Source organism: Hypanus sabinus, chromosome 3 (genome assembly GCF_030144855.1).
Source record: "Hypanus sabinus isolate sHypSab1 chromosome 3, sHypSab1.hap1, whole genome shotgun sequence".
NCBI classification, from domain to species: Eukaryota; Metazoa; Chordata; class Chondrichthyes; order Myliobatiformes; family Dasyatidae; genus Hypanus; species Hypanus sabinus.
In genome coordinates this window covers 92,571,233-92,595,865 of record NC_082708.1, presented here as the reverse complement: position 1 = coordinate 92,595,865, position 24,633 = coordinate 92,571,233, and the positions used below count along the sequence as shown (strand labels likewise).

General features: G+C 44.9%; 1 protein-coding gene across 2 annotated transcripts in view; it reads right to left on the bottom strand.

Annotated features, from left to right (window-relative positions):
• Nucleotides 1-24,633, bottom strand: part of LOC132391503 (nectin-1-like) — an 85,037-nt gene that overhangs the window by 12,952 nt on the left and 47,452 nt on the right. For both annotated transcript variants that reach the window (XM_059964782.1, XM_059964781.1), the window contains exons 6-7: nucleotides 18,437-18,515; nucleotides 750-783 (exon numbers count right to left, since the gene is read on the bottom strand). In XM_059964782.1, coding sequence (XP_059820765.1) covers nucleotides 750-783; nucleotides 18,437-18,515 — 113 coding nt within the window. The remainder of the gene's footprint in view (nucleotides 1-749; nucleotides 784-18,436; nucleotides 18,516-24,633) is intronic.

Genomic DNA, 24,633 nt, shown 5'->3' with positions numbered 1-24,633 from the left:
TTGTTTAATCAGTAAGTTTAAAAAGAATATTTTCAGTGTTTTCATGCAAGTAAATTATCTAATTTGTAAAAGCCTTAGTCTTCAATACCAGTTCTTCTGATACATTACTCATCAGATATTGCCAAGCAGAAAAACACGTATGTTTGCCAGACAACTGTGTAGATGGTGACATTTGTCATTGGTAGAAAATTGGCAGCAACCTTTGGCACAGCACCTGAATGACAACAAAATACTGGGAAACAGGCCTGAATTTCCTTGTATAAATGATATACAATACATTGCATGGCCTCTGCATATATTCTAGACCAATAATCTAATTTTCAACAGGCAATTCAAAGAGCTATCAATTCATTATTGTAGATGAGAAGAGAAGAGAGATCCTAATGATAACTATGAAAGGTGACTGATAAGCTCATGGCCTAAGGTAGAAAGAGATGAGTTATACAGCTCTTGTTACCTGCACATGCAGTTTAACTCTTCGAGTGATTATGTGGAAAGTTTGAAGTTAATAAGTCATCTCCTTCTACCTTAAGCCACGAACTTATCAATTACCAAACTGTGGACACAACCGCTGGACTAAGTGTGTAAATGTAGGAGGGGACTATGTCGCAAAATAATGTGCTAGGTTTTTTAAAATTGACTCCTTCTACCTTAGGCCACAAACTTATCAATCACCCCTTGTATAAGAGTTAAAGGAAAACTCTGAGACTTCTGCAACAACAGTAGCTGTCAGTGAAGAATCTTCTCACCTGAGGAATAACTACCAGTTGTTTTCTTTTATACCTGAAAAACAATAGTTCAATATTTCAATACATTTTCAGCAACTTTATTTCAATTACCGAATATCAGGATAGAACTGCGACACTGCACATTACAATTCGTGACTATGTAACAGTGTACATCGCACTACTTACCGGATAGAAGCACAACCCTGGATGTTCGGTCTGGAAGAATGTGGAATAGGTTGTGATATCAGTCTTCTAACAAAATTCTACAGTGTATGTTTGGGTCTATTAAACTGTGTATACACTCTATACCTCGGCTATAGAGTGAATTGCACCTTGGATAAGATGTCAGTGTATCAGGAAGACTTTACATACTGCATCAGCATTCAGACCATAAGATATAGGAGCAGAACTAGGCCATTTGATCAGTCAAGTCTGCTCTGCTGTTCCATTATGGTTCAATTATTATCCCTCTATTCTGAGGTTTTTCTCCATCCTAGACTCACCCGTTAGAGTGGACTGGAGATGATGTTTCCTATATCTAGGCCTTTTAATATTCAATAGGTTTCAATGAAAACCCCTTCATTCTTCTAAACTCCAGTGAATACAGGTCCAGGTCCATCAAAGCTCCTCATGCACAAACCCTTTCATTCCCAAGATCATTCTCATGTGCTTCCTCTGGACCCTCTCCAATGCCAGCACTTCATTTCTTATATAAGGTGCCAAAACTTACTCACAATACTCCCAAGTGCCGTCTGACCATTCCCTTATAGACCCTCAGAATTACATCCTTGCTTTTACATTCCAGTCCTCATGAAATGGATGCTAACATTGTATTTGCCTTCTATACCACCAACTCACCCTGCAAGTTAACCTTTAGGGAACCCCGTATAGGAATCCCAAGTTCTTTTGCATCTTGGATTTCTGAATTTTCTCCCCATACACCTCCCTGTACTGTACTCCATCCGTCACTTATTTGTCCATTCTCCTAATCTGTCTAAGTCCTTCTGACAGACTTGTTACTTTCCCCATCACTACCTGTGCCTCCACCTACCTCTGTATGACCCGCAACCCTTTATTCCCACACTTTGCCTCCTGCCAGTCAGCCAATCTCTGATGCATGCTAGCATATTTCCTTTAATACTACAGACTCTAATCTTGCTTAGCAGCATCCTCTGTGACATCTTGTTAAAGTCAAGTCAAGCCCACTTTTATTGTCAATTCGACCATAACTGCTGGTACAGTGCATAGTAAAAATGAGAATGTTTTTCAGGACCATGGCTTACATGACACAGTACAAAACACTAGACTGAACTTCGTAATAAAAACAAAACACAGAGAAAGCTATACTAGACTACAGACCTACACTGGACTGCATAAAGTGCACAAAACAGTGCAGATGTTACAATGAATAATAAACAGGACAGTAGGGCAAGGTGTCAGTCCAGGCTTCAGGCATTGAGGAGTCTCATAGCTTGGGGGAAGAAACTGTTATATAGTCTGGTCGTAAGAGCCCAAATGCCTTGGAGCTTTTTCCCAGACGGCAGAAGAAATTGTATGAGGGGTGCATAGGGTCCTTCATAATGCTGCTTCCTTTGCGGATACAGCGTGTAGTGTAAATGTTCATGATGGCGGGAAGAGAGACCCCGATGATCTTCTCAGCTGACCTCACTATCCACTGCAGGGTCTTGCGATCCGAGATAGTGCAATTTCAGAACCAGGCAGTGATGCAGTGGCTCAGGACGCTCTCAATACAACCCCTGTAGAATGTGATGAGGATGGGGGGTGGGAGATGGACTTTCCTCAGCCTTCGCAAAAAGTAGAGACACTGCTGGGCTTTCTTTGCTATGGAGCTGGTGTCGAGGGACCAGGTGAGATTCTCCATCAGGTTAACACCAAGAAATCTGGTGCTCTTTACGATCTCTACCGAGGAGCCATCGATGTTCAGCAGGGAGTGGTCGCTCCATGCCCTCCTGAAGTCAACAACCATCTCTTTTGTTCACATTAAGAGACAAGTTGTTGGCTCTGCACCAGTCCGTTAGCCACAGCTCATCCTCTCTGTAAGCTGACACGTCGTTCTTGCTGATGAGACCCACCACGGTCGTGTCATCGGTGAACTTGATGATATGGTTCGAGCTGTGTGTTGCAGCACAGTCGTGGGTCAGCAGAGTGAACAGCAGTGGATTGAGCATGCAACCCTGGGGAGCCCCCGTGCTCGGTGTGATGGTGTTGGAGATGCTGCTCCCGATCCAGACTGACTGAGATCTCCCAGTCAGGAAGTTTAGGATCCGGTTGCAGAGGGAGGTGTTCAGGCCCAATAGGCTCAGCTTTCCAATCAGTTTCTGAGGGATGATTGTGTTGAATACTGAACTGAAGTCTATGAACAACATCCGAACATATGTGTCTTTTTTGTCCAGGTGGAGGGTGGTGGCAATGGCATCATCTGTTGAGCGGTTGGGATGGTACACAAACTGCAGGGGGTCCAGTGAGGGGGGTGGCAGGGTCTTGATGTGCCTCATGACGAACCTCTCGAAACACTTCATGATGATGGATGTAAGTGTAACGGGACGGTAGTCATTTACGCAGAACACTGAAGACTTCTTCAGCACGGGGACGATGGTGGCGGCCTCAAAGCACGTTGGAATGGTGGCGCTGCTCAGGGAAATGTTGAAGATGTCAGTGAGAACATCTGCTAACTGGACTGCACATCCTCTGAGCACTCTACCGGGGATGTTGTCTGGTCCAGCAGCCTTCTGTGGGTTGACCCTGCACAGGGTTCTTCTCATGTCGGCCACGGAGAGACACAGCACCTGGTCATTCGCAGGAGGGGTGGACTTCCTCGCCGCCACATCATTTTCCGCCTCAAATCTGGTGTTGAAGTTATTCAGCGCATTTGGGAGGGAGGCATCACCTGCACAGTCAGGTGATGTTGTCTTGTAATTGGTGATGTCCTGGATGCCCTTCCACATGCGCCGCGTGTTGTTGCTGTCTTGGAAGTAACTGTGGATTAGCTGGGCATGTGCATGCTTTGCCCCTCTGATGGCTCGGGACAGTTTGGCCCTTGCTGTTGTTAAAGCTGCCTTGTCGCCTGCTCTGAAGGTGGAGTCGCGGGACCTCAGCAGCGCATGCACCTCTGCGGTCATCCATGGCTTCTGGTTAGCGTGTATAGTGATGGTCTTGGACAGAGTAACATCATCAATGCACTTGCTGATGTAGCTGGTCACTGATGCTGTGTACTCCTCTAAGTTGGTGGAGTCGCCATCGGTTGCAGCCTCCCTGAACATGTGCCAGTCAGTGTGCTCAAAGCAGTCTTGAAGAGCAGAGATGGTTCCTGCTGGCCAGGTTTCCACCTGCTTCTGAACTGGTCTGGAGCGCCTGACGAGCGGTCTGTATGCTGGGATTAGCATAACAGAGATGTGGTCTGAGTAACCGAGGTGGGGGTGGGGCTCTGCCCGGTACGCGTCGGGAATGTTTGTGTAAACCAGGTCCAATGCGTTCTCCCACCTCGTTACAAAGTCCACATACTGATGGAATTTGGGGAGCACTGACTTAAGGTTCGCGTGGTTAAAATCACCGGCGACAATAAACAGACCATCAGGATGTGCGTTCTGCAGTTCACTAAAAGCCCCGTACAGTTCACAGAGCGCCTCCTTAGCATTAGCGCTGGGGGGAATGTAGACACCAAATATAAGGACAGAGGTGAATTCCCGTGGCAAATAAAATGGTCTGCATCGAACTGCCACAAACTCCACTAGCGATGAGCAGTGTCTGGAAACCAGCACAGAGTTCTTACACCATTCCGTGTCGATGTAAACACAGACACCGCCACCGCAAGCCTTACCGGAGACAGCTGCATCTCTGTCCAAACGAAACAAAGCTAGCCCGTCTAGCTGGATGGTGCGTCCGAAATCCCATCAGTGTGCCACGTCTCTGTGAAGACATACGCGGAGCAAACTCTGTACTCCCACCGAGTATTACGTTGGAGTCGGATGTAGTCCATTTTATTGTCCAGGGAGTGGACATTGGAGAGCAGAATGGATGGGAGAGCTGGCTGGCTAGTGTTTGCTTTGAGTCTGGCATGGACCCCTGCCCATTTGCCTCGCTTCTGCTTCCTCGCACATCGCTTTCAACGTCTCCATCTCCGGCTCCCAGCATCAGGCAAGTCCGAGGATTGTAGGCCCGTTCCCCTCAGCAAGCCAATGTCGCGTAATTCAGCCAGCAGATCTTTGTGGAGGTTTGTTTTTGGGCGATCTCTGTATTGTAGTAGTATCTGGCGATGGTAGATAGCCGCTCTCTGCCCTAATCGAAAATTGTGTATCAAACTTAAAATAGAAAATTAAATTAAATTAAAGTAACACCAGGTCTGAAATGCCACTGCTGCCATGCTGTGCCACCTTATGGGCTTTATGGCTGCCTTAAAGGCCTTCTGAAAATCCAAGGAAACAACATCAACTGACTCACCTTTGTCTGTCCTACCTGTTATTTCCTCAAAGAATTCTAACCAATTCATCAGGCAAGATTTTGCCTTAAGGAAACCATGCCAACTTCAGCATAATTTATTATGTACCTCCAAGTACATTGAAACCACACCCGTAATAATGGACTCCAGCACCCTCCAACTGAAGTCAAACTAATTGGCCCATAATTTCCTTTCTTTGGACTCCCTCCCTTCTGAAAGAGTGGAATGACATTTGAAAATTTCCAGTCCTCTGGAACGTTTTTGAATCTAGTGTTTCTTGAAATATTAATACTAACTCCTTTTATAATCTCTTCATATTCATATTTCAGAACCCTGGGGTGCAGTTCATCTGGTCCAGGTACCTTTGAAACTTTCAGCTTCCTAAGCTCCTTCTTAGTTACAGTGACAACTCCCAGTCCTGTCTCCTAATACTCGAATATCTGGCATACTGCTAGTATCTTAAGCCTGTTGCAAAATTTTTAGTGAGCTGAAAAGTAGGAGTTACAGGGTAATAATCTTTCGATTGCTGCCTGTGCCACGAGGCCAGTGAGAGTAAGAATAGGATGATTTAGAAGATGAATGTGTGGCTGAGGAACTAGTGCAGGTGGCAGAGTTTCAGATTTTTCGATCATTGGGATCTCTTCTGGAGAAAGTATGATCTGTACAAAAAGGACAGGTTATGCCTGAACCCAAAAGGGATCAATATCCAGGTTGCTGGAGTTGTTGGGGAGAGCTTAAACTAATTTGGCAGGTGGTTGTGAATCGGAGTGATTGGACTGAGATAAGATAAAACAACTTATCCCAAAGGAAATTATTGTTGCAAGGCTGCTCAGTCAGAAATATAAACTTTAAAATACAAAATTGAGGTCCAAAAAAGATACAAAGTATGTATTAAAAATTAACAGTCCAATATACAGCTGTGCAATGATAGAGGTGTGTAAAAGAAGCAGTGTGTAGTAAGACTGTGAGGAAGATCGAAGAGGAAAATTGCAGTCAGTGGGATGAGATGAAATGTAACAAAATGAAAAAGGTGATGAAGGCAGGATTGAAGGTGCTATATTTGTACACAGTATAGGGAATCTTGTAGTACAGATAGACTGACAGGTATGATGTTGTGGGCATCACTGAGTCATGGCTGAAATAAAATCATTGTTGGGAGATGAACATCCAAGGATAGACATTGTAATAAAAGAACAGGCAGGAAGGCAGAGGGGTGACATGGCTCTGATGGTAAAAAATGAAATCAAATCCTTAGAAAGAGATGACATAGGATCAGAAGATGTAGAAATCTTAAGGGTAGATTTAAGAAACCGTCAGGGAGTTATATACAGACACTGCTGGGAGTTATATACAGGCCTCCGAACAATAGCCAAGAGGTAGGGTATAAATTACAATGGGTGACAAAAGGCCTGTCAAAAGGGGTAATGCTATGATAGTCATAGTGCATTTCAATATGCAGGTAGATTGGGAAAATCAGGTTGGAGCTGGATACTGAGAGAAAATTTGTAGAATACCTATGAAGGGTTTTTAGAGCAGCTTATGGCTGAGCCCACAAGGGGAGAGGTGATTCTGGATTGGGTGTTGTGTAATGAGTCAAATTTGATTAGAATGATTGAATGTAAAGAAACCCTTAGGAGACAGTGATCATAATATGATCACTGCAGTTTGAGAGGGAGAAACTAAAGTCAGATGTATCAGAATTACAGTGGAGTAAAGGGAATTTCAGGGGCATGAGACAGGAGCTGGCTGAAGTTGATTGCAAGAGGACACAAGAAGACCAGAAGATGGAAGAGCAGAATTAGGCCATTCAGCCCATTGAATCTGCTTTGTCATTCCATCATGGCTGACCCAGATCCCACTCAACCCCATACACTGCCGTTTGATGTCTTGACAGATCAGGAGACTATCAACTTCCGCCTTAAATATACCCAAGGACTTGGCTTCCACTGCAGTCTGTGGCACAGCATTCCACAGATTCACCACTTTCTGGCTAAAAAAAAATCCTCCTTATCTCTGTTCTAAAAAAAATCAGCCCTTAATTTTGAGGCTGTGCCCTCTAGTTCTGGATACCCCCCACCACAGAAAACATCCTCTCCACATCCACCCTCTCTAGTCCTTTCAACATTTGGTAGGTCTCATTGAGATCCCACCAAATACTTCTAAATTCCAAACACTCCTCATATGTTAATCCCTTCATTCCTGGAATCATCCTCATGAACCTCCTTGTCTATCCAATGACAACATATCCTTTTGGAGATATGGGGTCAGATACACTAGTGAAGTTTAAGAGACTACTAGACAGGTATATGGAGGAATTTAAGGTGGGGGGGGGTTATATGGGAGACAGGGTTTGAAGGTCAGCACAACATTGTGGCCTGTAATATGCTATGTTCTATGTATCATCTCCACCACCGTTGTCGGCAGCCCATTCCATGCACTCACTAGTCTCTGCCTAAAAAACTTACCCTTGACATTTCCTCTGTACCTACTTCCAAGCACCTCTGGAATGATTGGACATGTGGTTATGGCCAGTTTCCCAAATTAAGGGAGTATTTCTGTCTTTAGTCCCACCTGCTGTTAGCCATCCTATAAGTGTTGTGATTCAATTACTACAAGGTTTAGAGTATGTGGCAGAGGGTGTACGTAGGTAGGTATGGAAGTTAGATAAGCAGATGGGGAGTGGGGGATTCCACATGTCCTGTAATTTTAAGCTTTTAGCGTTGCTCAAAGCTGGGGTCCCGGAGGTGTAGATAAATAGGGTTCCTACCCCACCCTCTGTGCACTGTGAAGAAAACATAGAAACATAGAACATCTATAACATAATGCAGGCCCTTGGGCCCACAATGCTGTGCTGTACATGTACTTACTTTAGAAATTACCCAGGGTTACCCATAGCCCTCTATTTTTCTAAGCATCATGTACCTATCCAGGAGCCTCTTAATAGACCTTATTGTATCCGCCTCCACCAGCATCACCGGCTGCCCATTCCATGTACTTACCACTCTGTGTGTTTTAAAAAAAAACAAAAAAAAACGTAACCCTGACATCTCCTCTGTACCTACTGTCAAGCACTTTAAACCTGTGCCCTCTCATGCTAGCCATTTCAGTCCTGAGAAAAAGCCTCTGACTATCCATATCATCGATGCCTCTCATCATCTTATACATGTCTACCAGGTCACCTCTCATCCTCCGTCACTCCAAGGAAAAAAGGCTGAGTTCACTCAACCTATTCTCATAAGGCATGCTCCTCAATCCAAGCAACATCCTTGTAAATCTCCTCTGCACCCTTTCTATTCTTCCTGTAGTTAGGCAACCAGAACTGAGCACAGTACTCCAAGTGGGGCCTGACCAAGGTCCCATATAGTTGCAACATTACCTCTCATCCTCCGTCACTCCAAGGAAAAAAGGCTGAGTTCACTCAACCTATTCTCATAAGGCATGCTCCTCAATCCAAGCAACATCCTTGTAAATCTCCTCTGCACCCTTTCTATTCTTCCTGTAGTTAGGCAACCAGAACTGAGCACAGTACTCCAAGTGGGGCCTGACCAAGGTCCCATATAGTTGCAACATTACCTCTCGGCTCTTAAGCTTAATCCCACGATTGTTGAAAGGCCAATGTACCATATGATTTCTTAACCACCGAGTCAACCTGCACAGCAGCTTTGAGTATCCTATGGACTCAGACCCCAAGGTCCCTCTGATCCACCAAACTGCCAAGAGTCTTAACATTATACTATATTCTGCCATTGTATTTGACCTACCAAAATGAACCACTTCACACTTACCTGAGTTGAACGCCATCTGCCACTTTTCAGCCCAGTTTTGCATCCTATCGATGTCTACTGTAACCTCTGATAGCCCTCTACACTATCCACAACACCCCCAACCTTTGTGTCATCATCAAACTTACTAACCTATCCCTCCAATTGCTCATCCAGGTAATTCATAAAAATTATGAAGAGTAGGGGTCCCAGAATAGATCCCTGCGGCACACCACTGGTCACCGACCTCCATGCAGAATATGACCCGTCTACAACCACTCTTTGTCTTCTGTGGGCAAGCCAGTTCTGGATCCACAAAGCAATGTCCCCTTGGATCCCATGCCTCCGTACTTTCTCAATAAGCCTTGCATGGGGTATCTTGTCAAATGCCTTGCTGAAATATCATGATTCTTGAAAGATCATGACCAGTGCATCCAATACCTCTTCAGCAACCTCTTTGAGCTCTCTGGGATATAGTCCATCTATCCAGGTGACTTATCCACCTTAAGACCTTTGAATTTGCCTAACAATTTTTCTTTTGTAAACATCAATGGCACTCACTCTTGCACCTTGACAGTCATGGACCTCTGGCACACTGCTAGTGTCTTCCACAGTGAAGACTAATGCAAAGTACCCATTAAGTTCATCTGCCATTTCTTTGTCCTCCATTACTACTTCACCAGCATCATTTTCCACTGCTCAAATCTCAACTCCCTTTTACTCTTTATATAACTGAAAAGACTTCTGGTATCGTGCTTTATATTATCGGCTAATTTGCCCTCATATTTCGTCTTATACCTATTTTAGTTGCCTTTTGTTTGTATTTAAAAGCTTCCCAATCATCCAACTTCCCACTCACTTTTGCTACCTTATATGACCTTTCCTTGGCTTTTATGCAGTCCTTAACTGCCCTTGTCAGCCACGGTTGCTTAGCCCTGCCATTTGAGAACAATTTCTTCTGATGGACATATCCATTGTATGCCTTGTGAACTATTCACAGAAACTTCAGCCATTTCATCCCCGCCAGGATCCTCCTCCAATCCACCTGTGCAAGCTCCTCTCTCATGCTTCTGTAATTCTCTTCATTCCATCGTGATACAGATACATGTGACTTATGCTTCTCCCTCTCAAATTGCAGTATGAATTCAGTCATATTATGATCACTGCCTCCAGAGGATTCCTTTATATTAAGCTCCCTAATGAGATCTGGGTTAGTAAACAAGATCGTATCTACGATTAGCTTATCCATGAGTAGACTCAAGCACAAGCTGCTCTAAAAGGCCATTCGCAGACATTCAACAAATTCCTTCTCTTGTGATCCAACACCTGATTTTCCCAATCCCCTTGCATATTGAAGTCCCCAATTACAACTGTGTCATTACCCTTATTATACGAGGGGTGATTGCTAAGTTCAACTCTTTGGGTGATTATGCAGAGAGTTTGAAGTTAATAACTCACCAGTTAATAACTGATAGGTTATTGATAGGTTCGTGGCCTAAGGTAGAAGGAGGTGAGTTATTAACTTCAAACTTTCTGCATAATCAAACAGTTGACCTGCATGTGCATGTAACAAGAGCTGTATAACTCATCTCCTTCTATCTTAGGCCGCGAACTTATCAATCACCCATCTGTGGATACTTTCTGGAGGTCCAAGATCCATATGCTCCATGACTGCTAGACTGTGTGTAAATGTAGGAGGGGACTATGCTGAAAAATAAATGTGCTAGGTTTTCTAAAATTGACCCCTTCTACCTTAGGCCATGAACTTATCAATCACCCCTTGTATGCTTTTTCCAGCTCCCTTTTCAATCTCAACCCCACATCTTGGCTCTATTTGGAGGCCTATATACTGTATGATACCCATAATGGTTTTTTTCACCCTTGCAATTTCTTTGGATGGATTTGCAAGGATTTGGATTACAGCTTTGATAGCTAGAGGACTTAGATTGAGAGAATGTGCAAAGAACTGGCAGAAGGAATATAGTGTTGGAAAGTGTATGGTTATGAACTTTGGTAGTAGTAATAAAGATATAGACTATTTTCTAAATGGGGGAAAAATTCAAATATCAGAGGTGCAAAGGGAATTGAGAGTCCCCGTGCAGGATTCCCTGAAGGTTAACTTGCAGGCTAAGTCAGTGTTAAGAAAAGTAAATGCAATGATAGAATTCATTATCAGCATACTAGAATATAGTGGCATGGATGTAATGTGTTGTTTTTAATGCACATAGTGCAAGGATATAATGATTAATTTATAGGGCATTGGGTCTGATTGCATTTGGAATGTTGTGAACAGTTTTGACCCTTTATCTAAGAAAGGGTGTGCTGGCATTGGAGATGATTCAGAAGGAGGTTCACAAGAAAGATTCTGTATGAGGAGCATTTGATGTCTCTGGCCCTGTATTTGCTGGAGTTTATAAGAATGAGGGGGGGATTTCATTGAAACTTATCATATATTGAAAGGCCTAGATAGAATGGATGTGGAGAAAATATGTTCTATAGTGTGTGAGTTTAGGATTTAGGGCACAGCCTCAGAATAGAAGGATATCCATTTAGAACAGAGCTGAGGAGGAATTTCTTTATCCAGAGGGTAGTGTATCTATAGAATTTATCGCCAAAGACAGCAGTGGAGGGCAGGTCATTGGGTATATTTAAAACAGAGGTTGATAGGTTCTTGATTATTTAGGGTGTCAAAGGTCATAGGGGATGGAGTTGAAAGGGATGATAAATCAGTTACAATGGAATTGTGAAGCAGACTAATTCTGTCCTGAGGTAGAGTTACGATGGTGCTCAATGGTGACTCTTTCACATTCGTCTACAAAAACAGCTTAATTTCTATCTTTGATGTCTCTAATTTTCATTTTAGGGAGGATGGGGGGGGGGTTCTGTTGAAGACTCTGACCTGGAGTTACACTCAGACTTCAATTCTTTGTGGTTATGGGACCTGCTCCCAAGGACTGTTGACCATCTGCTTTCAGGGGTGCGGCCTAGAAGATGAGTGTACCATAGGGTTTCTGAGGTTTTGCCAGTCGGTGCTACCGACTGTGGCATTATGGGAGAGAAAGGAACATGAGGAATGACAGATCAGCTGTCAGAAGCTCTCTATTTGATGAATCATTTCCTCTCCCTCTCCCTCTCGCTCTCCCTCTCATTGGTGGGGAGAGATTGTTGCTGATTCTCCGGACTGAGAACTCCGAAAAAGAAGTAATGAAACAGATTTTTAACACCATAAATTAGTGAGCTGTTTTGTTATGTCTCACCTATCACTGTGAAAGGAGACACCTCTTTTCCCTACATTAGGGAGAGAGATAGTTTATGGCATGTCGAATTGTCGGGTGAACAATTAGTTTTTGTTGTACTGCAGATCATGGTCTTTATTGGAGGCTTTGCTATTGCTTGTTTGGTGAGTGGAGGGTGAGGGTGCTGATGTTTTTTTATGGGGGATTTGTTGCCTTGCTGCTTCTAGTGTATGGAGAGGAGTAGGAGGGAGCTTTGGGGTTCTAACATTTTTAACTGTCACTCATTCTTTGGGGCACTCCTGTTTTTGTGAATGTCTGTGAAGAACAAGAATTTGAGGATGCATATTGCGTATATTTTTTCTGGTATTAAAAGGAACAATTGAACTACTTATATGGTTTTATGGTCTAGTGACAAAAGGTGAAAGTGACTTGACGTCCATGGTGCAAATGAGGTGATTAGAGCCAGGGAAGTAAAGGTTGTCCAAGAGAGTGAGAGTATCTCCTGCTTATCTGTGAAATTTACCTAAGCTATGTAATAATTTGAAGCTCTTTCTCTATAAGGTGTGACTCCAATCAATGCAAGCAGATCACGTGAGTGATGCACCCAAATTTAAATCTGTGAATAAGTACCAAAGCACCAAGCCTCAAAATGATCATCACCCAATGTTGTAGTCATTTACCAAAGATGTACGTTCATACTTCAGGTGGGAACAGTACCTAGGCAATCTGACATGGGTCCCTCTTTAAAGGTGCATAGGTCCAAATGTGGGCAAATGGGACTAACTTCATCAGGTATGTGGTCGTCATAGCCAATTTGGGCTGACCATCCTGTATCTGTGGTGTATTATTTTGTATTTCACTTTGTTTTTGACACAAGTTTTCCAGCATGAATGAATTTCCAGGAAATTTATTTTTAAAGCAGTATTTAAATTGATATGAAGTCAAAATTGATAAATCTTTATCCCAATTTTAATAAGGTAAATTTGCTAAATTTCTGTAGCTCTCTATAAGCCAATTTCATACATCATAAGATTATACAGATTGAATAAGGGATTCAGACAAAAGCAAATTTTTAGCAGATAATAAAATTATCTTTCCTGTTGGTGTTAGTAATCTGCTGCTTTCATATAGATTCATCATTCTGCCATGAATGTACTTCCTAAAGTGATCATGATTCAGTTTAAAATTTATCAATGGTTTAACCATTATTGTGCATATATCACTATGGATTGTAGTCTGAGTTATGTTCACAACACCAACAGTAGCTAAATATGACATCAAGAATGTCTTGCTATTTTCCAGAATTGCCACTTATAATTCAGTGCTGATTGACATATGAATTGTGGTTAATTTAAAAATTGTAACAACATCTTAACCAGTTTCATGCCAGAAAATGGCAGTTTGTAGTGGTGTGCTACACACAGCGCTGCAATAATGACACGGAGTTGGTGAGCTGCAGTTACAAAAGAGGTTTATTCAAACTTCGTGGCCTCGCTTTAAAGCCTTCCTGATCCCGCCCTCCCCGGGCAGGAATGCTATAGGGGGCGCGTATTCACAGTCCCATCCTGCGCGCGGGCTTTCCCCCTTGCTGGTGAAGCAGGCTTGGCGCCCTCTTTGGGACCTGCCTCAATGCCGGCGCGCGCTGCTTTGTGAGCCGGTTCAAGTGCGTTGGGAAGTGGGTCGCCACATAAACTCCCCCCCCCCACCCAGTACCGGCGATGCACCCCCCCCAATGTCCACAGTCTGGGTCGGACTCTGTTTGGGAGGTCTGCCTCTGCTGCGGTGCCGGAATCTCAACCGGCTGCGCCAAGACCACATGGGCTGGTTTGAATCGGTCCACCGTGAAAACATCCTCTTTCCCTCCAATGTTCAGTATGAATGTGAACCTGTTGTTTCCAATTACCGTAAACGGACCCTTGGAGGGCCGCTGTAGCGGTGCCCGATGTCTGCCCCATCATACAAAAACAAACTTAGTTTTGCAGGTATTTGGGTACGCAGGTTGGGTTCTGCCCATGCTGTGAAGTGGGTATGGGGGCCGGTTACCGAACCTCTCGTGTAGTCTGTCCAGGACTGCTGTGGGTTCTTCCTCCTGCCCCCTTGGGCTGGTATGAACTCTCCTGGGACGACCAGGGGTGCACTGTACACAAACTCGGCTGACGAGGTGTGCAGATCTTCTTTGGGCGCCGAGCGGATTCTGGGCAGGACCCAGGGGAGCTCGTCTACCCAGTTAGGCCCTTTGAGGCGGGCCATGAGAGCCGACTTCAGGTGACGGTGGAAACGCTCCACCAGTCCGTTCGACTGTGGGTGGTAGGCAGTTGTGTGGTGCAGCTGAGTCCCCAAAAGGCTGGCCATAGCTGACCACAGGCTGGAGGTGAACTGGACACCTCTGTCGGAGGTAATGTGGGCCGGTACACCAAAGCGAGATACCCAGGTAGCCATCAGTGCCCGGGCACAAGATTTGGAGGTGGTGTCGGTGAGCGGGACAACCTCTGGCCATCTTGTGAACTGGTCCACGATAGTCAGGAGGTGCCGCGCTCCTAGCAACACTGGCAGGGGGCCCACGATATCCACATGAATGTGGTCGAAACGCCGGCGGGTGGGGTGGAACTGCTGTGGCAGGGCTTTGGTGTGTCACTGCACCTTGGCTGTTTGGCAGTGCATGCACATTCTGGCCCATTCACTGACCTGCTTGCAGAGTCCGTACCAAACGAACCTGTTGGCTACCATCCGGATGGTTGTCCTGATGGAGGGGCGCGCTAAGTTGTGAATGGAGTCAAAAACGCGCCGCTACCGGAACGACGGGGCGCGGTTGGCCAGTGGTGACGTCACAGAGTAGGGTCCTCTCACCTGGGCCTACGGGGAGGTCCTGGAGCTGCATACCAGAGACTGCAGTCCTGTAACTAGAGATCTCCTCGTCTGCCTGCTGCGCCTCTGCCAGCGTTTCATAGTCTACCCCCTGGGACAGGGCTTGGATGTTCGGTCTGGAGAGAGCGTCCGCCACAACATTGTCCTTTCCCGAGACATGCCGGACATCCATCGTGTATTCGGAGATGTAGGACAGATGTCGCTGCTGGCGGGACAACCAGGGGTCAGATGCTTTCGTGAACACAAAGGTAAGAGGTTTGTTGCCCGTGAACGCGGTGAAAGGCCTACCTTCTAAGAAGTACCTGAAATGCCAGATTGCCAGGTATAGCGTCAACAGTTCCTGGTCGAAAGCACTGTATCTGAGCTCGGGTTGTTGTAGCTGTTTGCTGAAAAATGGCAGGGGTTGCCAGCGACCCTCGATGAGTTGTTCCAGCACTCCACAGACTGCCGTGTTGGATGCGTCCACTGTGAGGGCAGTAGGGACGTCCGTTCTGGGGTGCACTAGCATCGTGTCATTTGCCAAGGCTTCTTTGGTTTTAATGAAAGTGGTGGCGGACTCCTCATCCCAGGTAATGTCCCTCCCCTTACCCGACATCAGGGCGCATGGTTCGGGCAGCTGAAGGGAGGAAGCGGTGGTAGAAATTCACCATACCCACAAATTCCTGAAGGCCTTTGATTGCGTTGGGTCGGGGGGAAAGGCAGACAGTGTCTACCTTGCGGGGCAGAGGGTTGCCCCGTCTTTAGTAATCCTGTGGCCCAGGAAGTCGTTGGTGTCGAGCCCGAACTGGCATTTGGCTGGGTTGATTGTCAGGCTGTATTCACTCAGTCGGGCGTAGAGTTGACGGCGGTGGGACAGATGCTGCTGATGACTGCTGCTGGCTATGAGGATGTCGTCCAAATAGATGAAAGCAAAGTCCAGGTCGCATCCCACCGTGTCCATTAACCGCTGAAACGTCTGTGCGGCATTCTTCAGGCCGAACGGCATCCAGAGGAACTCGAAAAGGCCGAAAGGGATGATGAGTGCCATTTTGGGGACGTCATCCGGATGCATCGGGATTTGATGGTATCTTCGGATGAGGTCTACCTTGGAGAAGATCCGTGCGCTGTGCAGGTTTGCTGCAAAGTCCTGAATGTGTAGCACAGGGTAGCGGTCTGGTGTTGTAGCTTCATTCAGCATGCGGTAGTCGCCGAATGGTCTCCAGCTCCCTGTTGCTTTGGGCACCAAGTGCAGGGGGGAGGCCCATGGGCTGTCAGACTGCTGTATGATCCCCAATTCCTCCATCCTCTCAAACTCCTCCTTTGCCAGCTGGAGCTTGTCCAGGGGAAGCCTTCGAGCACGGGCGTGGAGGGGTGGTCCTTGTGTTGGGATGTGGTGCTGTACGCCATGTCTGGGCATGGCTGCCGTGAACTGCGGTGCCAGAACCAATGGGAAATCCGCCAGGACTCTGGTGAAATCGTTGTCGGACAGCGTGATGGACTCTAGGTGTAGGGCCGGCAACTGGGCTTCACCCAGGGAGAACGTTTGAAAGGTCTTGGCGTGGACCAGTCTCTTCCTGGGCAGGTCGACCAGTAGGCTGTGAGCTCACAAAAAATCCACTCCCAGGAGTGGTTGGGCTACGGCGGCCAGTGTGAAGTCCCACGTGAACCGGCTGGAGCCGAACTGTAGCCGCACTGTATGGGTGCCGTAGGTCCTTACTGTGCTGCCATTGGTGGCCCTCAGGGTGGGACCCGGTTCTCTGTTGCTGGTGTCGTAACTCGTTGGAGGTAAGACGCTGATCTCAGCTCTGGTGTCGACCAAAAAGCGGCGTCCCGACTGCTTGTCCCACACATACAGGAGGCTATCCCAATGGCCAGCCACCGTAGCCATTAGTGGCGGCTGGCCCTGACTTTTCCCGGGAACTTGCAGGGCGGGCTACAGCGGCAGGCTTCTGTGCCCCACTGCTGGTGGTAGAAGCACCATTGTTCGTTGGTCTCTTCACCCCTGCCTCTGGGGTTAGTGGGCTCTGTGGCCGGGCCTGGTCTGGTTTGCTGCTGGGAGTGTGACCTGGTGATCTGTGTGACGGACGCCCCAATCTCCTTCTTGGCTTTCCACAGCACGTCCGCCTGGGCCGCCACCTTCCAGGGGTCGCTGAAATCCACATCAGACAGCAGCAGGCGTATGTCCTCGGGCAGCTGCTCCAGGAACGCCTGCTCAAACACGAGGCAGGGCTTGTGACCTCCGGCCAGGGACAGCATCTCGTTCATCAAAGCCGACGGTGGCCTGTCCCCCAAATCATCCAGGTGCAGTAAACGGGCAGCTCGCTCGCACCGTGAGAGTCCGAAAGTCCTTATGAGCAAGGCTTTGAATTCTGTGTATTTCATCAAACACATTAGATAATGTTCCACAAGTTTAATCTATTCAATTTATGGAGTAAAACATCACTGCAGTCTTCCTTACTGACTGGCTTCCAGGATGAGCATAAGGGATGCATAGAGATACAGGTTATTGTGGACCGTCAGCACTATATTGCAGCTTTCCATCTAGCTCTTGAACCACACCTTATCACACAACATGGTACAGATTTGCTGAAATGCCCATGAATGTCCAAACCAATTTTGGAGGTGAAAATGAAAAAAACAATATGCACACAATGTAAGCATCTTGTTGCAAACCTCTAGGCTAAAGAACTTCAGCCTGCTTGATAGGGTTGTAACTTAAAAGATGAAATATTGGGTGAACAGGACCAGGAATTAACTAGAAAACTGACAATAGATTCCACAAAGGCATTTTTGCTAATTACAGTACTTCTTGTTATTGATACCCAATTTTGCATAGAAAGCAAAATTATTAGAACAAAGATGTTTCTGAACCATGGAAAGTTATTATTATGTAGTACAGAAATTAATGATACTTCACCGTTCTACAAACTCAATGCAAAATTCACAAAATTCACAATTAAGACTTGATTAAGCCTGTAAAATGTAACCACGCTTTCTGGACTGCAACAACATTTATAGACAATTCCAGTAAAGGAAGCTGTGTGGAGTCCTTGTGTTGAACTCTACTTCTCATGCCAAGGATTAGAATGGATGTTTAGTACAGCACTCAAAGGTAAGTCCATAATGCCATTCAGTAACTTTACCCCAGAATACTGCAGAAGCTTGCTGCTAACTATCACAACCCAACTAGTCATGTGTTTGGGACAGAACAGAGATTTTGCATACTAATGACTGCTTTATCCATCACTCACATCCTAGCACAATTGAACTTGCAGGCTGGGGTGTTTAAGGGAAGTGCACAGGATGGCAAGTTAGAGCTTGCAGACTATTCTTGGATATTCTGAAAGAAAAGATTTTTGACAACGTGACTGGGTTGTTATCTATTTGAAGTACACTGATTTTCGTACTTACCACCTCAGAATACAGAAAAAAGAAACAACTCCTGTGAAGAGCACACACGATGCTATCAATATGGGCCTTGTAGGAATCCCTGAAAAGATAAATCATAATCAATAAAATTGTGAACATTTACTTACTGTGATTAATTGTTAATTCTTGTACAATCTCTTTGTCAGATCAAATAAAAAAGGCATACTGAAGGAAGATGAATTTAGAGTATTGATCAACACATGGGATTATTGTTATTGCAATGACAGAGAAGTGATTGAAAGAGATGCAAAATTGGCAATATTACAAGATATAAAAGCTTCAGGTGTATATGGGGAGGAAGTGAAAAAGGAGACATTGCAGTTTTAATGCATTTATGCATGAGCTGGAAGGTGTTCTAATAAAGATATATGGTTTAACTTCAAAATGAAAAAAGAACAAACACTTTACTGCAGAGTTCTAAACAGTCAATTGGAGAACCAGGAGAAGATGATAGTCGTGGGGAAGATGCTTGAGTCCATTATTAAGGACGAAATAGTGGCACATCTTGATGGCAGAAATAGGATTAGGCCGAGCCAGCATGGATTTACCAAGGGCAAATCATGCTTGACTAATCTGTTGGAGCTTTTTGAGGGTGTAACAAGGATGTTAGACGAGGGTAAGCCAGTGGATGTTGTGTACCTAGATTTTCAGAAGGCATTCGATAAGGTGCCACATAGGAGATTGGTGAGTAAAATCAGAGCTCATGGCATTGGGGGCAGGGTTTCAACATGGATAGAAAACTGGTTGGCAGATAGAAAGCAAAGGGTAGCAGTGAATGGGTGTTTCTCAGACTGGCTGGAGGTGACTAGTGGGGTACCACAGGGCTCTGTATTGGGACCACAGCTCTTTATGATTTATGTCAACGATTTAGATGAGGGCATTGAAAACTATATCAGCAAGTTTGCTGACGATACTAAACTGGGTGGCAGTGTGACATGCGAAGAGGACGTTAGGAGAATACAGGGAGACTTGGATAGGCTGTGTGAGTGGGCAGATACTTGGCAGATGTCATTCAATGTGAATAAATGTGAAGTTATCCACTTTGGAAGCAGGAACAAGAGGGCAGAGTATTGTCTGAACGGTGTAGAGTTAGGTAAGGGAGAAATGCAAAGAGACCTAGGAGTCCTAGTTCACCAGTCAATGAAGGTGAATGAGCAAGTGCAACAGGCAGTGAAGAGGGCAAATGGAATGTTGGCCTTTGTTACAAGGGGAATTGAGTACAAGAGCAAGGATGTCCTTTTGCATTTGTACAGGGCCCTGGTGAGACCACACCTGGAATATTGTGTACAGTTTTGGTCTCCAGGTTTAAGGAAGGACATTCTGGCAATTGAGGAAGTGCAGCGTAGATTCTCTAGGTTGATTCCTGGGATGGCAGGGCTGTCTTACGCAGAGAGATTGGGCTTGTACACGCTGGAATTGAGGAGATTGAGAGGGGATCTGATTGAAACGTTTAAGATAATTAAAGGATTTGATAGGATTGAGGCGGGAAATATGTTCCAGATGTTGGGAGAGTCCAGTACCAGAGGGCATGGATTGAGAATAAGAGGTCAGTTATTTAAAACAGAGTTGAGGAAGAGCTTCTTCTCCCAGAGAGTTGTGGAGGTGTGGAATGCACTGCCTCGGAAGACGGTGGAGGCCAATTCTCTGGATGCTTTCAAGAAGGAGCTAGATAGATATCTGATGGATAGGGGAATCAAGGGATATGAGGACAAGGCAGGGACTGGGTATTGATAGTGAATGATCAGCCATGATCTCAGAATGGTGGTGCAGACTCGAGTGGCCGAATGGTCTACTTCTGCACCTATTGTCTATTGTCTATTGATAATTACAAGAACACAAGAGCAAATGGATTATGGCAGTAGGGGATTTCAGCTTTTCTAATATTAACTGGGATTGGCTTTATGTAAAAGACCTGGAATGATCAGAATTTTAAAGTGTATTTGGGAAAGCTTTTATGGCCAGTTGTACCAGATAAGAACCTAACCATAGCTGATGAAGCCAAGCAAGTAGTTAAAGTTGCCTTGGGTGAGCATTGTTAGGACAGTCATGACTTGTCTGTAAATATCAAAATAGTTATGGAAAGGGATTGGGTTGGTTTAGAAATGCTGAATTCTGACAAGATCGATTTCAATATCATAAAACATCCTGGCTGAAGTGTTCTGGGAGCAGGTGAATCCATATTCAACAAGTGGAAACCTTTCAGGAAACTTTTACAAGTGAAATACTGATGAGCTCAGGTGAAAGGTAAGGAAGGCGAGGACAGGGAGCCCTGAATGTCAAGGGATATCCAGGAACTGACAAAGGGAGCTTTTGCAGATGCAGAATGCTGCGAAAAGGGGAGATCTTATGAGGGATATAAACATGTGGTGGGGAGTGATTACAAATCAAATTAGGAGAGCACATTAGCCATATAAATCTCACTGGCAGACAGATTAAGCAAAATCCCAATACATTTTGTTAATATAGTAAGGGAAAAGGTGCAACCAGATCGCACTTCACAAGAAGTTAGGTTTAAGTGAAGTGGCCAGGATTAGAGAGAAGATCTGCAGATGCTGGGAAATTCAAGCAACATACATAAAATGTTGGAGGAACTTAGCAGGCCAGGCAGCTTCTAGTCCTCAGCTTTTGTTTCTCCAGTCCTGCTGAAAGGTTTTCGACTGAAACGTCAACTGTACTTTTTCTCATAGAATCTGTCTGGCCTGTTAGAGAAGAGAGATTGAGGCTTTACCTCAAGAGGTTTGTTGATGAGAGGTGTAGGCTTAGGCAAGTTTCTGGTATGTTTTATTCTTATTTCACAGTTAGAGCATTAGCAATGCCACTCAGGCCAATTGAATGTGCCTCAAGGGATGTGGGAAGACAGGCAGACCACCAGTATCCTTCACAACTACACCTGCAAGAAGTGCATCCAGCTGCAGCTTCTTACAGACTGTGTTAAGGAACTGGAGCTGGAACTAGAGTTAGATGAACCAGATCATTCAGCAGGTTGAGTAGTTGTTTGACAGGAGATACGGGGAGGTAGTTACACCGAAAGTTCAGTACACAAGTAACCAGCTGACTGTCAGGAAAGAGGAAGGATATAAGCAGTTAGTTCAGTGTACCCCTGTGGCATTTCCCATCAATAACAAGTATACCATTTTGGTGGGGGGGAATGACACAATAATCAGGTCTGTGGCAGTAAGTGTGGCTTTGTGGCTCAGAAGAGAAAGGGGTTAAAAAAGGAGAGTGTGATGATAAGGAATTCAATAACTAGGGGAAAAGACAGGAGAATTTGTGGACTTGACAGAGGCTCTCGATTGATATGTTGCTTCCCAGGTGCCAGGGTTTGGGATATCTCAGGTCTTGAGGGTGAGCAGAAAGAAGTAGTGGTACATACTGGTACCAATAACATAGCTATGAAAAGGGATGAAGTCCTGAATGGAGAATATAGGGAGTTAGGTAGGAAGCTGAAAATTGGACCTCAAGGATAACAATCTCTGAATTACTGCCTGTGCCATGCACCAATGAGGATAAGAGTAGGATGCTTTGACAGAAGAACATGTGGTGGAAGATTTGATGCAGGAAGCAAAGTTTAAGATTGGTAGATCATTGGGATCTATTCTGTGGAAGTTTAGATCTAAATAAAATTGTCAGGTTACACTTGAACTTGAGGGAGACTTTGCAGACAGATGTCTTAGAGCTATCAGGATGTGTTTAAACGAGTTTGACAAAGGGAAGGAAACATGAGTAATGGGTCAGAGGATGGGGCAGTTAGTGCAAAGGTAGATGCAGCCTGTAGAGAGGCGACATGGAAGGATAGGTAATGGGAAGATTCAAGATGCAAGTTTCTAACGTGTAATTTCTGGTACTCAAGTGTAAAGGAAGATGAAATAATTGTTTCTCTAGTAACTAGCTAGTGGCATAGTGACATCAGCCCCAGACTCCAGAACGGAGGTTCCCGGGTTTGAATCCAGCCGGGCCATTCCCAAGTATGCTTTCCATCTGTGCGTGGTTGACTGTTGAGCTGTAAAATAAAGGAAAATGTTTGGCGCACCACAGTCTTTCATTCTGTGCCTTGTGAGGCATGAGACTGCCCAACATTAGCCTCTTAGGCCTGAGTCGATGTCATCATCGTCATCTAGTAATAAAGGAAATAATAAAGAGGTGGTGGTGGGTGCAGGTGTTGATCAGCCTTACTGCTTGGGGAAAGTAACTGTTTTTGAGTCTGGTGGTCCTGATGCGGATGCTACATAACCTCCTCCCCGATAGGAGTGGGACAAAAGAGGGTGGGTCGGATCCTTCATAGTGTTATTGGCCTATTTCCCGCATATTTCTGTATATATATCCTTGATGGAAGGTAGGCCAATGCATCGGGCAGTTTTGACCACCTGTTGTAGAGTCTCCCTGCCCACTGCAGTGCAGTTTCCATACCATATCAGTGTGCTCTCTACTGAGCATCTGTAGAAGGACATGAATATAGATGTCTACAGTCCAGCTTCTTTGGAAAGTAAAGATGTTGGTGAGCTTTCCCAGTTGTACAGGATGTGTTCTGGGACAATGAGAGGCTGTGCGACATGTGCACTCCCTGGAGTTTGAAACTGCTGGCAGTTTCCACTGCTGTGCTACTGGTGTGAAGAGGGGTGTGAGTGATACGAGTTCTCTTGAAGTCAATGTCTTGTTGACATTGAGGAAGGTGGTTTTTCCAGTTGTGGTAATTACAGGCATAATTTGCTAGGGCACTGGCAATTTCTGCATTCGCCTCCCACTAGGTCCGAGGGAACACCTTGTCAGGGCCTGGGGATTTATCTATCCTAATTTGCCTAACAGCAAATGCCTCCTCATTTGTAATCTGTATGGTGTCCATGAAGTTGTTGCTGCTTTACCTCACTTCAATAGGCTCTGTGACCCTCCTCTGGGTAAATACAGATGCAAAAAGTTCATTTAAGATCTCCCACATCTGTGCCAGCTCCATGCATGGATTAGCATTCTGGTCTTCCAGAGGAATTTTGTCCCTTACAATCCATTTGTTCTTAATATTTCTGTAGAATCCCTTAGGATTCCCATTCACCCTGTTTGCTAGAGAAACCTTGTGCCTTCTTTTAGTCCTCCTGATTTATTTCCTTCCTTTTTTTTTTCTTAACCAGGGCTTCAAAATCTCTTGAAAATCAAGATTCCCCAGATGTTATCTTTACCTTTTATTCTGATGGGTACATACAAGCTTTGTACTCTCAAAATTTCACTTTTGATTGCCTCCCTCTTACCAAGTACACCTTTGTCAGAAAACAGCCTGTCCCAAGCCACACTTGACAGACCCTTTCTGATACCATCAAAATTGGCCTTTCTCCAATTTAGAATCTCAACCCATAGAACAGACTGTTCTTTTATCCATATTTACTTTGAAACTAAAGGTTTTATGTTCACTGGATGCAGTGATCTCCTAGATAAACTTCTGTCACCTGTCCTGTCTCATTCCCTAATATCAGATCCAGTATTACATACTCTCTTGTTAGGACTCCTATGTATTGATTAAAGGAACTTTCCTGAACATATTTGACAAATTCATTTTATGGCCCCATTAATGAGGTCTTACCTCTCTTATTCCTCATTTCCACCCATAACACTTCACTAGTTGAATTCTTCAGTCTGTCCCGACTAGGCACTGCCATGACATTTTCTTGACTAGTAACGCCACCCCTCTTCCTTTAATCTCTCCTGCTCTGTTGTGTTTAAAACATCATAACCCTGGTATATTGAGCTGCGAGCCCTGCAACCAAGTCTCACTAATGTCATAATTCCATGTGTTGATCCACACCCTAAACTCATCCACCTTTCCGACAATACTTCTGGCATTGAAATAGACACATCTCAGGGCATTAGTCGCACCATGCTAAACCTTTTGATTCCTGGGAGAGAGTCCAATGATCCAAAATTTTGATGCCTTCTCTCTTACACCAACTCTTTAAACTGTGTGTTCTTTCTATTTTTGACTTCACTAGCACGTGGCATGGCTAGAAATCCTGAGATCACAACCCTGGAGGTTTTGCCAGGGTTAGCACCTTAGCATCTAAATAAGCACCTAACTCCCTGAACTCACTTTGCTGAATCGTTATGAGGATTAATTTGTAAGCACCTTAAAGGCAAGAGGATAATCAGGAAAAGAGTAAAAGTGCATTCAAACTAATGAGGTGATTTATTATGGAACC